Source organism: Symphodus melops (genome assembly GCF_947650265.1).
Source record: "Symphodus melops genome assembly, chromosome: 1".
Taxonomy (NCBI): domain Eukaryota; kingdom Metazoa; phylum Chordata; class Actinopteri; order Labriformes; family Labridae; genus Symphodus; species Symphodus melops.
This window is the reverse complement of record NC_136691.1, coordinates 51,147,677-51,164,545: the sequence shown is the minus strand read 5'-3', so window position 1 is coordinate 51,164,545 and position 16,869 is coordinate 51,147,677. Positions and strand designations below refer to the sequence as shown.

General features: G+C 41.7%; 1 protein-coding gene across 1 annotated transcript in view; it reads left to right on the top strand.

The window, feature by feature from the left end:
* Positions 1-609: 609 nt before the first annotated feature.
* Positions 610-16,869, top strand: part of dock8 (dedicator of cytokinesis 8) — a 64,470-nt gene continuing 48,210 nt past the window's right edge. Inside the window, exons 1-2 of the mRNA XM_079359281.1 lie at positions 610-1,021; positions 12,968-13,067. Of these exons, the coding sequence (XP_079215407.1) occupies positions 969-1,021; positions 12,968-13,067 (153 nt within the window). The 5' untranslated portion in view covers positions 610-968. The remainder of the gene's footprint in view (positions 1,022-12,967; positions 13,068-16,869) is intronic.

Sequence of the window (16,869 nt, the reverse complement as noted above, 5' to 3'; positions counted from 1 at the left end):
ACAGAGCATGTTTCTCTCTGTTGTAATGCAGACCACAGTAAACAAAGGGACTGGATGGGTGTATATCAATCGATGGACACTCAGGTTACCCAAATAAATAATCAAAAAGACGTGGATTTTCCATAATATGTCCCCTCACAGACACTTTGGTCTCCACTCATGGTTTGAGACTAAATGAGGTAAAAACTGTTTGAATTCTCTGAAACATGAACATATTATGTTCCTATAGATCATTTTGTCTGTCACCTACCCTGTTATAGGCAATACAGCAAATACAATAGAAACTGTCAGTCTTCCTGCTAATGATCTTGTTGTTTGTTTGTTGTTGTTTGCTTTTGCTGGTAATAAAGAAACATCCGTATAAATTTCAGTAATTATATACAGATAAAGACTTATCACTGCAGCGTTTAGGCAATGCAATAAAACACCTAATACACAACAGAGGCCTACTGGTTATATAAAATAAACAAATGTGTAATTGAGTCAACATAGAGTGTGCCTGCTCCAGACCAGTTTATGATGAGAGAGAGAGAGAGAGAGAGAGAGAGAGAGTTGGGAAAAAAACTGATGCTGCTTTTTGAGTAGGCTAAAAAAAAAAAAAAAAAAGCTTATCTCCACAGCAAGGGAGCGCGCGTGCCTCATCCAGCGCCTGTCCCGTACCATCCCCTCCCACCCTCGTGCCTTCAGTGTCTGCCTCTCTCTCTCCCTCTCTCTCTCTTTCTCCCTCTCTCTCTCCCTCTCTCTCTCTCTCTCTCTCTCTCTCTCTCTCTCTCTCTCTACGGGATGGCTCAAATCAAATGCGGAAGTTTACACCCAGTAAAGCCGCTGCCGCCACAAGCAGGATGGTTTGAGTGTGGATATGACAGTTGAGCTGTAGCGAGGGGGGGAAGAAGACGCGGCACGAGACCGCTGGGAAAAAAAAAAAACACCAAATCCAGCGCGTGGCTGACTGGACTTCAGACTCGCATATGGCTTCTATGAGCAGCTCAGAGCGACGGGCTTTCGCTCTGAAAATCAACAGGTAACAATTCTAACTTGAGTTGTTTTTGTTACCCGGTTTAGTTATAAGGAGTGTGTTGTAAACTTTTGGTTGCCTCCCTGGAGATTTGGGAGGGAGGGAGCCCTCCTTGTCTGACACTTGGACGGGTTTCAACAGTGGAGCAGGCAGCCACATGTTGTGAATGTTAATGCAGCAGGTTAGTTCACTGTCCAGGACAAAAAAAAAGCAGCCTGGAGGATAAGAAACAACCAACTTTCTTTGGAGAAGTACTATTAAAGGGAATGTTACCTTCCACCAAAAAAGTGACAGCCATGTGACAGAAAGCTATGACCAGCTCCTCTATTATTTCCAAAAACTAATAGGCTTACCCTGAAGTGGAAAACAATAGCCATCAGAGCATTCTCCACTTCAGTTGATGAATCTATAGCCTGCTTTAACAATGCAATTCCCCTCATAGAAAAAAAGGATCAGGATGTTAATACTGTGTAGCGTTACTAATATGACAACTTCCTGTGCTGTGTGAAAGGTCTGACTAGTCCATACAGCTGCTATAAATGTGGAGTGATGTGGTCATAGTTCCGGTTATGATGACACTTGCCAGGTGTGGAGGAAGTATGTGCATGGAAGTCCATTGTGTACCTTCTCTGTAGGGCAGCTCTTTAAAAAAACAAATAAACTAATACTTCCTATGATCAGCAGCACACGGGTATAAACAGCTTGGTGTGTCGGAGTCCCTTAGTTCAGTTCACTTTGGTTCATCTCTATGAACGTGGATAAGGGCAGAGTGCATGCAGGGATTAGTTTTGATCAAACTCAGTATGATGTATGATGCAGAGCCGAAGTGTTTAACCCACGTGTGTGTGTGTGTGTGTGTGTGTGTGTGTTCATGGTCCTCAAGCAGCACTCTTGTAATCTTCTTTTATCCTCTCTCTTTTTTTTTTCAAGGACAAATATCTGATACAAGTATACACAAGTTTGCCATTTTAAACTTCATAACGACATAGAGTTAAAAAACGGCAGTCATATTTATAAGGGAGGTGGTTAAATACACATCATGTAGAGGCTCGAGGCAAACCTAAAACAGCAGTGACACAAAAAGAAAAGCTCACACGCACAGAATGTGTTTAAAATAAGCGTTACTACCACATCCTAATAAATGAATGAAACGCTTGTCATCATCATCTGATGAAGATTTCAGTCAATTAATTCCTGTATTGATAGATTTTAAACCCATTACAAACACAAATTAAAGTAGATAAAGAAGCAAAGGAAATAGTCCTAACCCTATTTTGTACGTTTGAAATCAAATTAATGAAGTCGAGTTGACAACGCAGACAATCATATTCATACCACCAGCCACTGGCTGCGCAGTGTACATGAACATTTATATGCATCACACTGAGGGGATTCATTAATCACATGTCCGAAAGAAGTCTTAAGCTTAGCTAGTAAAGCTGCAATGATGTAGCGATGCAACTGTTGATTCTCTGCTGTTCTCCTGATAACAATGAGGGAGGCTGAAAGCAAGGTCTAACCATGATACTGGTTGTCAAGCAATAGTTTAAAATGTTGGATTTGTGATGACATTGGTTTAACAAACTTTACACTTGGAGAAGAAAAATTGGTTAGAAATGTTTCACTAGCACAGCTTTTTCAAAAGACGAATCCATCAAGCAAGCTGCTGCAGATTTATGTCATTTCATCAGTTTAATCACAGACTCATTTCAGCTGTGGTCTAAAACGTTCTCTTGGTGGTAAGTCCTCTCCCTTCTAGCAAAGCGGCTGCAGCGTCATCGTACGCTTGTTTCTGACAGCAAGCAGGAGAAGTCATGGATACTTGCTGTGCTGTGCAGAGCTCAGCTGAGCTCAGCTGCTGAGGGATGTGAGGGCTTTTAGTTCAGCGCCTGAATCCAGTGATGAGCCAGCAGCACAGAGGCTGTTTGGGAGATTCTGCGCCTACAGTGGAGGCAGCAAAGTATTAAACGACACAGACATGAAGTGATGATGCAGGTCACACAGACTGATCTTTAACTGCTGGGAGATGAAGTCAGAATGTTTATAATCATGAAACAAAACTCCACAAGTTTACTTTAGTGCCGCTGTCTAAAAGTTTTAACATTTTAAGCTGGGACATAATGTCATCTACAGCATGTATGGAACTTTAATCATGTAAACATTTCATGAAAATCTGATTATAGTTTCATTGGGCAAACATGTGGACACACACTGTACAAGGAATTTATTTATTTATTGTGTTATTTCAAACATATGAAGACAACAACAAAATAATAATAAACAAATAATCAACATAATACATAATGTCTGAAAAGGAGTAGTAAGAAGTTTCTGGATTCACACGATTCTCATCTGCTGACACTTGAAAACAAGGAACAGTATAAAGAATTACTCGTGTTTATATCCATAGATACAAATATTAATATATATGTTTTTTTGTATTTAACCAGGAAGAGAAATTCATTGAGATTAATGAAACATAGTGTGATGTTCGGCTCGTTGGCAGGTAGTGAGAGGTCCAGAAAGGATCAGGCACTTAGTACTTTCATGCAGTGTGTGGGATTTCTCGAGGCACGTCAGCCTTTATTCTGGAAGCTGACGGAAGAAAGGTGCCAGGACGTTGGGCCACAGGGGCAGGTCATGTGACAAAGATCCCATGGTTGTTGTGAATACACTTTTGGCCTCTGTAATACGTGTCATTTTAAAGAGTCATACATATAGACGCACTTAGGGCTGCACGATTTCCTTTTGTCATGATGTGAGCATTTGCAACAAACACATCACAAAATGTAGCATTTATTGCAATAAAAAAGGTGTGTTTTATTCAATGGTTACAGCCAGTGCTTTCTCACTCGGCGTGCATCCATTTAAAGTGGTGGATGGAGGCCTCCGTCCAGCGGCCCTGCTCTCACTCCATTTGGACTTTGACCGGTCAGATGAAGCTCAAGCTAGCTATTAGCCTCCCTCAGGTGACTTAGAGCCAATTTAATGGTGAACAAAGCTTTGTGGATTTATTTTGGATTCAGGAGGGAGGGACATGTTTCAAACACATCGGTTGTGTTCAAAATGAAGAACAGTGGATAGAGCCACTTGGTCAAAGCAATGTGCAGCCTTACATTTTTGTTGAGTTCTTTCAATTCCAATGAACGCTGAACGATGTTATCGCACGTCACATATTTCTCTCATATCTGAAGGCCTTGATGCAACAGACTGCAAAATAATGTAGGGTAAGTTGTTGTAAAAGTAATGTAGTCGATGAAGGGAAACAGCCCTACTTCTCATGGAGACACGATGCAGAGTCGGACAAAGAAAAGAGGAACACCAAGTCCTGAAACTGAAGTAGCAAGTGTGAATAGTCGGCTGGAAACCCCCCCCCCCTCCAGTTCTTAGCCGTGCAAAGACGTATATATCATGTTTGCTGTAGTGAAGGAGTTACTTCAGATTTAATAAGAAATCCTCTTTTATTAACCTCTTAATGTTCGACATGTGCCTATGAGCTGCACCTCTCGGTGTGTCTTTATCAGGTCAGGGTGTGAGGAAGGTTTCACTTCACTTTTTTTTTTTGTCACAGCAGTTTTACACAAGGAAATGCGTGATTCATAATGTGGACACGGAAAACGAGTGGTGGAGAAAAAAAGCCCAACCAAACAGTCGAGAATATGCCAGTGAGGAATGTAAACATATGAATGGTTTTCCCTGTGCTTAAAGGTTGTAATTCAGCTGAACTCTTCATATTCTCCAGTTGACTGGGTGTTGCTTGCAAGCATATGGCAGCAGGTGTGAGGACAGCTGTGGACGTGGGGCCTCTGTCGTTCGATACCCTTAAGTGGCAGGGGGATCCAGATTAAGTTGCGTCTGATTTCCTCCGGGCTCTGCTCCGAGGCGTCTGTTAACCCTTATGACTGTTGGTGGTCGGATATGGAGTGAAGGGTCGGTCAAAAAGTCACAGACCCCCCCCCCCCCCCCCCCCAAAAAAAAAAAAAACAACAACAACAAACAAACAAACAAACTTCCATCTTTCAAACTCAGCAGTGAGTTTAGTTTCTTTCTTGCTTTTGGTCACTTCTGCTCGGCCGGAGCGGACAGCTTGTGCGTGCCTCCCTCCGACAGGAAGCTGAGCTGTGATGGTGCTGATAGCAGTAAGACCCATTAAGTCTGCAGACATATGATAGTATGAGACACACAGTGGGGACATCCCTTTGGCCTGCTTTCCTCCTCTCTTGTCATGTACACCACACCACTGTGTGTGTTTTCCTGTTTCTCTGTGGATCAAGAGAAGGAAAAAAGGCTTACTGGGGAAAAAGTTTTTTTTTTTTTTTTTTTAAGGCTGCGTCATATGAAGGAGCCACCCACATCTACTATGACTTGATAAGTAGGGGTGGGAATTTCAGGTTAAGAAAATGACACGACGTGACATCCGATGATAACAATAAAATCATGATCTAGCAATTCTGGGATCATTTATAGTTACGAGAGGATCACATGACGATATGTCACATTATTTGAACGAGTGAGGAATTAAAACTCTAACTTACAGGATTGTATTAATTCACTGCGGTGCAGCGTCCGTTTCATTCTCTTACCACGCTTCATCTTTTAACGTCTTTTCTCCACTGGTGTTATCCCGCCGGCGCCTTCTCCCTGCTGTTCCTCTTCTTCGGCCAATCAACTTCTGAACAGGTTAAATGCTCACTCGAGACAGAAGCGCCGACGTGAGGAGCCAAGTTGGTCAGGGTGACGACACGCACTGTACGTATTAATAACGGGGATTAAAAATGGGATCATGACAGACTGGCTGAGCAGTGTGTTTGGTGGGAGTCACGTCACAATGAGTCCATGTGTAAAACTTTGCTGTTTTAGAGAGAGAGACTGAGATTGAGGAATGCTTGGCTAAATGACTCCAGAAACGCTGACAGGAACACACCATACGCACACACAGCAAGCGCAGGCCTGCCACAGACAGCATGACGTAACATAGACAGGGGTCGACCTTTTTTTTCTGTAGGGAGGGGATGTGATGAAAGGTTTCCTCTGAGGAGAGCAGAATGAGATTTCTTCAGCCTGGGTGATGAGTTCCTGGAAATCGCACAGCCTTTGTGAAGACTCACATTTTGAAAATTACCTCCTAAGTATGGTGCAACATAGCGAGCGTGCTGTGCAGCTCTTGATAGGTCGGGTATTCACACGAAATGACCCTTGGAGTCTCGCAGCATTACGAAAAGACTCGACTTGAAATAGAAGGGTCACTCCCAAAGCTGCGTTCCTGTTCTTTCAGTCTGATTCACGATGAAACAGTTCTCCCCACCTGGCTTCTCTCTTTGTCTTTGAATAAGAGACACTTCTTTGCTTACTATACAGGGAGCTCTCAAACAGCACACTGTGACAGGCGGCTTTAAGACGTCACTAGCTTTTAGGAAGGGGACAAATGACAGATGAGGCAAAAAATGTCCTCCTGACCTCGTGTGAGACAATTATTGAATCTCTCACGCCAAATATCCATATTTTGATTAAAGCAGCTCGGCACATTACTACTTCCTTGCTCCTCATGGGGGGACTGAGGACATGAGCGAGGTTAACACGAACGTCGTTAGTGTTGCAAAGAAGAAGAAGACTGTGATAATGTGGGACATTGCTGAGAAGGAGATAAAGGCTCAATAAAAGGTGAACCGGAGCACAGATTGCGGTAAATAAAAACGTTATTCATTCATGTACATTTTCAGGATTCATTATCATGTGATTGACTTAGAAGTGAGGCAACATTTGCAAGTTAGTTCAGGCAGTAAACTCGAGCGACACTGATTTCACACTTGAGATGCTTCATCCTCAACAATCACCTGAAGACACCTCCTTCCTTCCAGTCAGCCGCCTTTTACAGTCTCAGTGCTCTTTGGCTTCCAGCACTGACCTGCACCACGACTTCTCCCTCGCTCAGCCTCACCGCCCACCCAGCATCCACCCGACTGAGGGGGACTTTACAATGTCATCCCATCACTCCTCGAAATTTCTGTATGTGAGTTAAAACTGGGAGGAACGATTGGGTCGGAGCTCAGACGCCAAACACAAACGACGTTTTGCTGCAATAAATATTTTGAGCGACACAAACGTGAGGTGTAAAGATTCACTCAACTCACGGTACGATTCTCTGAAGATTTATTTTACACAATGAGACTGAACACAAATTATGAAAAAGATTCTGTTTAATTTTTTCATGAAAACACCGATGCACGCTCTTTGGCTCTTGCACTCGTTTGCCAATCCCTACGTTTTACAGCTGACAACATTTTATGACCTGGATGTGGTCGTTTGTACGTCATAAACTGCTTTTTAGTAAATTATATTTGTGTCTGCGTCGATCAATAATTAATAACAGACGTCCATGGTAACAATGCTTTTTCCCCTTTACAAACATAAAGCAGATAATGGAGCCAAACTGTGACACGAGTCTAAATGTTTTTAAGAGCCTCATCTGTCATCTGTCCTGATTTAAAGCTGGAGTTAGCCGTCAGCTCTAATTCTGGCTTCATGCCGACTCTCCCCCCTGCAGCAGCTGTTTTAAGAGCGCCATCCTCATCAGTGTTGATTACCACTTCTAATTCTATCTCATGTAAAAGACAAAAGGACACTGGTAATTGTAACTTCCAGGCTTTGTGCCCAGCTAATAGAATCCCTTCTGAAACATGAAGACATTGATTTTCTGAAGTCGGGGAGGAAAATGACCAACCTTGCCTTTAGTATTGACTTTGTCACTTTATTGTACATCGCCACAGAGTTGCAGTTCATACTGGTTTGATAAAACGGGTCTGTTTGCATGTATGCTAGTATGACATCCGCCCTATGAAAGAGTGGTGGAGGAGAATATGCCTCCTGGGTGCTGCCACAATGGTCCTACTGAGACATCTCAAAGCAGAAGCCGTGTCCCCTGAAAAAGCTTCCCTGTCCTCTTCAGTAAAAGTCCTTTTTAAGGCCGGTGGTTGATCTGAATGCAAACACAAATGATGTTGTAAAGTTTTGCCCAGTCTTCTTCCGCTCAGTCTTGTTCACCTTCACTCATCAATGCTCCTGATTTCCTCCAACCTCTCACCTGAATTCACTGCAGCCACACATTCTGTCCTTGTTTAAAGTCTAGTCTCTGTGTTTTTCATCTATTGCAAGAATGATTTACTTTCAGTCTTTGTGGTTTCACTTTAGCTCCAAAAGTAACACCCAGTGCTTGCTGAATGGGGTCAAAAAACTTGTTAATACAATAAAAAGAAACATGGAGGATTTCTTTTGAGCTCTACAGTAACGTACAAGGCCTTATCAACACATAACTGTGTACTGGAGTTATAAAACAATCATTTCACCAAAACTACCCACATCCCAAGCCTGGTCCTCCTTACAGGAGCAGCTTTGGTTTAATTTAACAAAGGATGCCAGGAGTGAAGCCCTGTTAAAGGGAATGACAGATGCTGCGTGCTGTGACAAGCTGTTTGTCTACCGCGGGTTAAATAGTGTCCGCTCGGCTCTGCTGGAAGGAGCTGATTACAGTTTTACTTGCCTGATCTTTTTGTAGACAGGACTTGAATGTATGTCAGTGTTTGCAGGTTATGCCCATGTATTACAGAGTTAGTGCTACGCTAACGTTACTCTGTGAAGCATATGTATGGCCTGGAATAGTATACGCAGTGTTCTATATGTGCTTTTTAGTCTCCCAGTGGCAATAAAAGATATGGAGGGAGGGCACACATCGGAGGTTGTGTGGACTCAGTCTGACACAGGGTTGGGCTTGTTTCTTTAGAAGTGAACTTATGACAAGGTTTTACGGTTTAAGAGGCTGAAAACTCTCAACTATCTGTCCTCAGGCATCCAAACACTTTGACGTGTTGTTGGCCAGAATACAAACGCCACAGTTCAGCTAAGACCTATTTTACTGCAAACTGTTGTCTGCTAGGGATGCAACAATACGGTCAGTCCACACTTCAATACGGACTGTTTTTTTTGTATACCGTTGTTTGGAGTTTTATTCAAATTCGTCAGGAACAGCAAGGGGTTAAATCTATTTCTTTATTTTACTTTTAAGCAAAACAACTTTTCCATTTATAAACAGTCCTGATGTGTGTTATATCTTCTCAGTGACAGAAGGAAGAATTTAAGTAGTGTAATGTAGACCTGCTGTAGAGACATTAACAGATTTTAAATTATATGTATATATATTTTCACCATCTCTCACCGTAAAGCCTTGACATTTCATTGTGTGTGCGCTTTTTTATTTTAATCTCTGCTTCGTCTTTGCTCCATCACTGTGACTCTGTCTCCATCGCGCAGGTATCGGAAGGTGTCTGTGTGTGGAAATCACTATTTTCATTTTACTAATGTTACAACCTGATACAGTTTGTTGCTGTAAACTTAACTTAACTCCACAAGTGTTAAAGTAGGCGACATGTGTAAAACAATGTTTGCAGACAGTGATGTTCTCATTTACCATTTTTCTCTTCCTTGTTATTAAACTTCACGCCAAAACCGAAATGTCGACACAACACCGATTTGAAGGCGGCGGTGCTTCCTCATCCTGCTGCCTCTCCTCCAGAATTCACACTAGGACATTGGAAGCTGAACCAAACGATTCAATATTTTACATCCCTAATATCTACCAAAAATCTTTTTTTATTTCAATAAAATCTGTTCACAAAGGCAGAACAACAAGACAGACAGATAGATATATTCTACATCCCCAGTGGGAAGTTAAAACATTGAACAAACAGTGAAAAAGACACTGTTCATTTTAAGGCCCACTCCTCCCTTATCTTCATACAAAGCGAAAAATACTTAAAGCAATAAGACCAAGGAGGAGACGTCTGAGGCAGATGTCACAACTCTGGCCTCCTCTCCACACAGAGGTGGAGCGCAGTCTCATTTGTTGTGTTGAGCTGAAGCTTTTTGCAGCTTTAGTTTCTTTAGTGGTCCCTTTGAGCTCTTAAGACTTCTGTGATTTGAAGCTTTAAAATACAAGTATAGTAACTCTAGGCTTGATTATTGATGTTTAATAATGTACATTATTTATATAAAGCATCCGTCTGCCCATTTTTGCATAGGTAGCTCAAACATTTACTATTTACAGTAGACCACCATCCATAATAAACACATTTTCTCCCCTCTTAAACTGGTCTGTACCCGTCTTTACCATCCTATATCAGATGAGCTCTGTTCATCAGTCATGTCAGTAGGCTGCTGAAGAGACTTAAAATTGTTGTGCGGTCAGCAAGGTTGCGGTTGCGAAGGTGAGATCCCTCGACAACCAATTTCCATGTGCTTCCACCGCTCTGATAAGTCTGATTAGAGGCTATCAGTGCTACGGTTATAGCTAGATTAGGCCATCTGATTTGACTACTGTCCTTGTCCCAGTATAAAAGCCCTTCAATTGACCCTCGAGGACAAATAAAGTTTGAATTGAAGACCAGTAAAAACGTAAATAGTGTCTCCTCGTTCATTCTCAATGCACTCTCAAGCTTGTCATCTTGATCCCTTCGTCTAGTTTTCTTCTTTGCTTTCTTGCATTTAATGGTGTGTTAGTTTGACTTAGTGTGGTTTCAGTTGGGCTGACATGTTTACATGTTGTTTAAGAGTCCGGTTTAAATCAGATCAACCCAATAAATCAACACTTCTAACACATATGGGTATGTGGCTGTACTCAGAAACCATCACTGTTGATTTTTCAGTATGTTCTCGTTGCCCAGACTCCTCTCTGTCTCTGGGTTAAAAAACAGATTTCAATATGTGATTAAACTGTGTAGCTCATGAGTGACTGTAAACCAAGTTAGAACAGAATAACAGAGCTGTGATTGCTATAGTGGGTAGAAGTTGATTACTGTATGCTGCATACCTAAGCATGACTGTGACTTCTAATTGTAGAAATGTTTCACATATTAGTGTTGTAATATGCTTTTTTTATTGCCAAACCACATGTGTCTGCAGTGTACATTCCTGACTTGATATCTATATTACAGTGCAGCAGTTATGTGTTCAAATAAAATGTTCAGCACTGCAGGACTTTGGTCTTTGTATAAATTTGTATACTGTTCTCCCACCCATGCCTTGACCTCCCCTGGCATTCAGTTATTGTATTGACTCAGCCCTTTGTGAGATTGACACGATGGGCTGGTTTCATTGAACTGTCAACGATAAAAAAAACCCACAAGAGTGGAGATATTAACCGCCTTTCATTCCTTATCTGGGTTTTGTGAGTCAGTGTTGCTGCAGTAGATTAATGACATTAGTTTTCAGACGTTTGCATGCAGCTTTTTCACAGAGTTTACATGCTTCATGGCTCTGCAGCCTCAGTAGCTTTGACATGCTGGCATTCCTCCGCTGCACTGGCGTTTATGAGTTTGTGGTGGTAATTAGTAACAGAGCAGTCACAACAATGGCCTTGGCAACTTAATGGACCAATGAGACTGACCACAGGGGAAGCAACAGCGAATGTGACCCATTTACTGAAGTTTTTTTTTTGCCCTTTAACTCTCCCTCAAAGTTGCAGTAACATAATTCAAACAGGCACAAGGATCGGTAATGAAATATGAGCACTTTTAAAACAAGCAAAAACTCACACACGCATACACACAAAACTGACTTGGAGAATAAAGCCCTTATTGTGTGTCAAGTTTGTTTGGGTTCAAATGATAGGGTAGGTTAATTACATAGAAGTAGACTGTGTATTAGCCACGTGTAGCATAGTGATGAAATGTGGCCCTTAAAATTGCGACACTGGATTTGTCCTTGTCATGCCCTATTCTCACGTTATTTTTTGAAAGGGCTACGGGCAAACACACGGACCCATACACACATTATCCCCATCTTCTCAACATATTTGAATACCACCTCATTCCTATGTCATGTTGATTTCCTGCTAAGCCTAACCCTTAAAACAGGACACCATATTTGTTCCAGTGCCTGTATGGCTGCCAGCGTGACAAAGCCTTTTTTTTCTCTATGGCCAGCAGAGATGTGCTTCTGTGGAGAGCCAACAATAGTTTGAATGGAACCACCATGGCCGACCAATTCAAACTAATGTGAGCTGGAACAATGGGGGAATGGCTGTTGCATCTCTCATTAAGCTACACTATGTGCAAGTTCGTGTAATTTCCCATATTGCCATCATAGCCATTTTTATTTCTCACTTAACACTCAGGGAGAGAATCTAACATGTTCTAGTAACATTGAACTGCTGTGTCGCTGGGACATTAGACCATACAGTAAAATAACACATTAGTTTCCTGCAGACATCAACTTCTTGGCTAACGTGAACTTGTTTGATAAAATGACACAAAAGGTAAAGTTACAATGTCCTGGCATGTAGTAATGTTAGCTCGCAGGCAGAGTTAATTCATTTGAAATTCATATAGACAGCAAATTGTCACATTGGCTAACTTTAGCACAACCAGATAACATTAGCTAGCTGAAATAATTTAACATTACTCATTTTTACTATCAGATTAAGAATTAGGAATAAGATGTGGATTGGTTGAATGCTGAAATTACCGATCCTGGATAAAACAACCTTTAACTAGCTAAAATCATGAGATGAACAGTTTTATGATAATGTTAGCTAGGAAGTAGTTTGCTGTTTTCTTGTCTTTTTGTGGGATTTCTTTTGAATATAGGACAGCAGTAACATGTTGGGAGAACAAAGTGGGGGATATATACAGCAGAGGGTCGAAGTTTGATTGAAACCCAAAGCTACATAGTGGGCGTAAAATAACTACTAGGCTATGCAGTGCCCCACGTTTTATACATAAATCATTTATCTTTATTGGTTTGATGATTTTAGCATTATTTAAACCTCCAACCCTGAATACATGGTGCTTCATATTAGAGTTATGATTTTGAAATACATCTGAGTAATTATAACTATTATTTCCAGCCATCTGAATAAAAAAAGCCTTTACACGAATCTGATTGTGTCAATGTTTTTTTCAGGCACTCCTCTGCAGAGATCAGACGACACTTCAGTGGGACACATGGCTTTCAACACAGCCGGAGCAACTCCAACACTTCAGCCTCAATCTGCCTCGCTGTGGTGAGTTCCCTCTCATTCAAGTGTCTGGTTAATTAAGCATTTATATCACAAGGATGTTTGACTGATTCACATCACTAATGAAAAATATGTGGTAAGTAATGAAGCAGCTTTTGAAACTCTTTTTTGTTCTAGCTATATTGCACATTTTTTTCAATTCAGATGCACACAACCAGGCATGTCAACACAGCCTCACACAGATGCAAACAAGAATTATCTAATAGGTAAAACAAATATTAAATTAAGATAAAAAATGTCGAAGGACTTTATGAAAATAAAGAAGAAGCTAACAGACTAAAAGTGGATGCTTCTCATATCTTGATGCTTTGTAATTTGTAGAAATTTGTAGTAGGGGTAGTCACCTCTAATTCTGCACCAACACAACTTTAGTGTTTGTCCTTATACAATGAATGGACATTAAGCATTTTTCTTGACATCTTTACTTCTAATACTGCTGGGATTGCTGAAATGCAATGTCTGTTTTTGAGGATAATAATGCAAATCATTGAAAGTCTGCTGCATCATAAGTGACTACTAGAATTACCTTTCTTCCTCCTACAAAAGATGAGATGAGAACTTAGTCATGGCTAAATGTGCTTTGTTAAAGCTGGGCCGTCACTGGCTGCTCTTTGATTTAACAGGGTTTTGGAAGACCTACTATCTGTTAGTTCCTGTCAGGGATTGTGTGCCATAATGACAAGTTGTTTTCTTGCTTCTTCAGTGGAAGCTCAGCAGAGAGTGTTTCCTGCTCTCTCCAGCAGGCAAGCAGGATGATGCTCAGTAATCCTTCGCGGGGATTTGTTCCTGCTTGTCTCTCTGTGGTACCCTCTGAACCTCTGTCTCTGCCTCCCAGATTTATGCATTCCATTTTCAATCTTCCTGCTTTTTTCTATTTCTGTCTCTGCCGAACATTTTTTTTCTTTCCTGTGTCGCAGGAAGTTAAAGTTTTCTAAAGCTCGTAGGCGCTAAGTCTCCTGACATATCTGTGTGCATGACTGACTGAACTTAAGCCCTTTGATACTTCCGCAGTGATGATCCTTGAGCTTGTCAGCTGACTTTGAGTTTGAGGAGAAGTACTTGGACCATTTATCTCATGCAACACGGTTAATCCCTAACCTGCTTGAGAAATGGGTCAGTATCATGGATACTGACTGGTGCTGGATGGGGGCCTGCTTACCTTGCAGCTTACATAGACAAATCTTTAATATGGCCGGATTGGGTATGCGGTAGAGGGCTTTTAATACCATAATCTCTCGGATGATAGTTTCCCATTATTCAGCAGTGGACACAAGCTCAGGGATGATGGAGGGATATTTGTTGCCGCGGATGTGAAGTGGATGACACTGATGATCACATTGCTATTTTTAGTGCCTAAATATGAGGACTGTTGAATGACCTGTGTTATCTGTGGGAGGTTTAATATACTAATTGAGAGATTGAGAGGAAAATTGGCATGTGTATGTGCTCACGTGTGCAAAGCCTGTGTGTGTGTGTGTGTGTGTGTGTGTGTGTGTGTGTGTGTGTGTGTGTGTGTGTGTGTGTGTGTGTGTGTGTGTGTGTGTGTGTGTGTGTGTGTGTGTGTGTGTGTGTGTGTGTGTGTGTGTGTGTGTGTGTGTGTGTGTGTGTGTGTGTGTGTGTGTGTGTGTGTGTGTGTGTGTGTGTGTGTGTGTGTGTGTGTGTGTGTGTGTGTGTGTGTGTAATCAGCAGCAGCACGTGTGTTTGTGTGTCGGTAGTTTCTGTTCCTGTCTGTTGAAACACCAGTTGAGGGAGGGACGCCCTGCTGATGTCACTTCCTCTAATTTCTTGTGGTTTCTCCACTGCAGCTCTGAACTGCACAGCACTTTGCCCCAAACACTGAAAACTGCAGTCAAAACATTTTTTGAAGGGGTTCAAACAGTCAGGCTCAAATTAAATATTAATTCTGACTGACTGTCAACGCAGCTTCCTCATTGGAAAATGCGGGTTGTTTCTTTTCATGTTGACTGCAGATCTGAACCTCTAGGAAATATAATGATCACTTTGAAGAGGATGTGCACCCTGCGCTGGGGCTCAGTTTCGACAAAAAGCACTCAGCGTCAGTAGGCGCTCACTGTTGGTTCCCATATCCGGAGTACGCCATTTTGTACACTTCCTTTTTTAATCGTGCAGGTTTCATTCGGGTGAGTCTCCGACATCCATACAAACACAGCCGTCCTTTTGCAACTACAGACTGAATTGCTGAAATGTATGACATGTATAAATGTGTCTTTTAGGTCAGTGTAGTTAGTTTGTTAGAACATTGTCATGATTTCCGTCTGCGCTCATTTTTTGCAAACTCAAATTGACAACAGATCTTGGCGCACACACTACGTCTTCTTAAATGGATTCATGTTTGTAATTTGTTTATTGATGCACGTTTGCAGAATTTTGTTTCCTTGTAAATTGCAATCCTTTAGTTATAAAAACTCCTTGAGGTACAGTAAATGTTTGCAGAGGGATCCCCTTTATCACCAATGAGGAAGCTGAGACAAAACTCTATCTGTTGATTTGGCGAGGAGAGGGAGTTACTCGCCGGCTTCTTTCACGACTCCATAGAGCAGCCGGCGCTGATCAGAGGCATGCATAGATTTGCATTCATTTGGTTTTGTTAGCCTCCATACTGAACAAGGGAAGGGGGCCGTGCCACCATGAATGTTTGAACTTTGAGACAGACTGCCAGAGAAGTGCACACATGGACAACGCAGCCACCGAGGAGAAACTGTCGAAGTTTACAGACAGTTTACTGTCATGTACAATAACAATGATGTTGTGTATTGTTTAGTTATTGCACTGCATGCTACTAAGTAACCCATGAGGTGCGTTTTGCTGGTGTGTGCTCTGCAGAGAGAAATATCCCTCTGGGTGGATCGATGTGCAAAAACATGTCTGAAGGCAAATGGAATTCTCTCTGTTTTTAAACGCAGCAGTGACTCACCTTGTAGAAATAATCTCGACCTCTTATGTGTGGTGATCTGCTCGAGCCCTTTATTGATCTCCGAGGGGACATTTAATCACAGCTTCAACAATATCGCATGAATACAACACTAAGAGCTTCATTTTTAAAACAACAAGAGAGAACATGAGAGCAGCCAGGTACAGATAAGAGTCTCAACGTGTGCTTATTCATCCTAGATCATAATATTTACACATTCGATAAGAAGAACGTTTAAGTAATAACTAGTAGTCAGGATAAATTCAATATAATAAATAGTGCTGGAAGCAGACAGTTGAGTGTGTGTGGGTCTGGGATATGTGAATCTGATTGAGGCGGGTAAGAAAGAAAGACCTCCTGTATCTGTCTTTTGAACACTTTGTAAGTGTGCCAACTATTTTTCTGTGTTCCAGTTTCTCTCTTTTACTCCCCAACACATTATTTCTCTTAAATGTGGCCTGTCACACATTATCTGTTTGTGATGCAAATACCTCCCGTGTGGGACTGTGTGCATGATTAATAGCTTAAACACAGTTTTGGACAGAACCGAAGCAGCATTTATGTCATTTTGACATGTGCTGTATTTTATTTTTAAGATGCTTGAGGAGACGGTGTGACTCTATTATTGTATATTTGCGATTTACAGTATGTTGGTATAATTTTGTGTCAGAGCTTTTGCCTCCATCAGCTGCAGCTTGCTCACTGTAATCAGTTTGGAGGTCTGCCTAGCCTGCATCCCCTCTTCGTAGAAACACCTACCTCATGCTGGTTCCCTTTTTTAGAGGCACAGCCAGCCGGCAGAGCACAAAGGACCGTGTGTTATCTCATCAGTTTTGTGTTGGTCCCCTCTGAGAT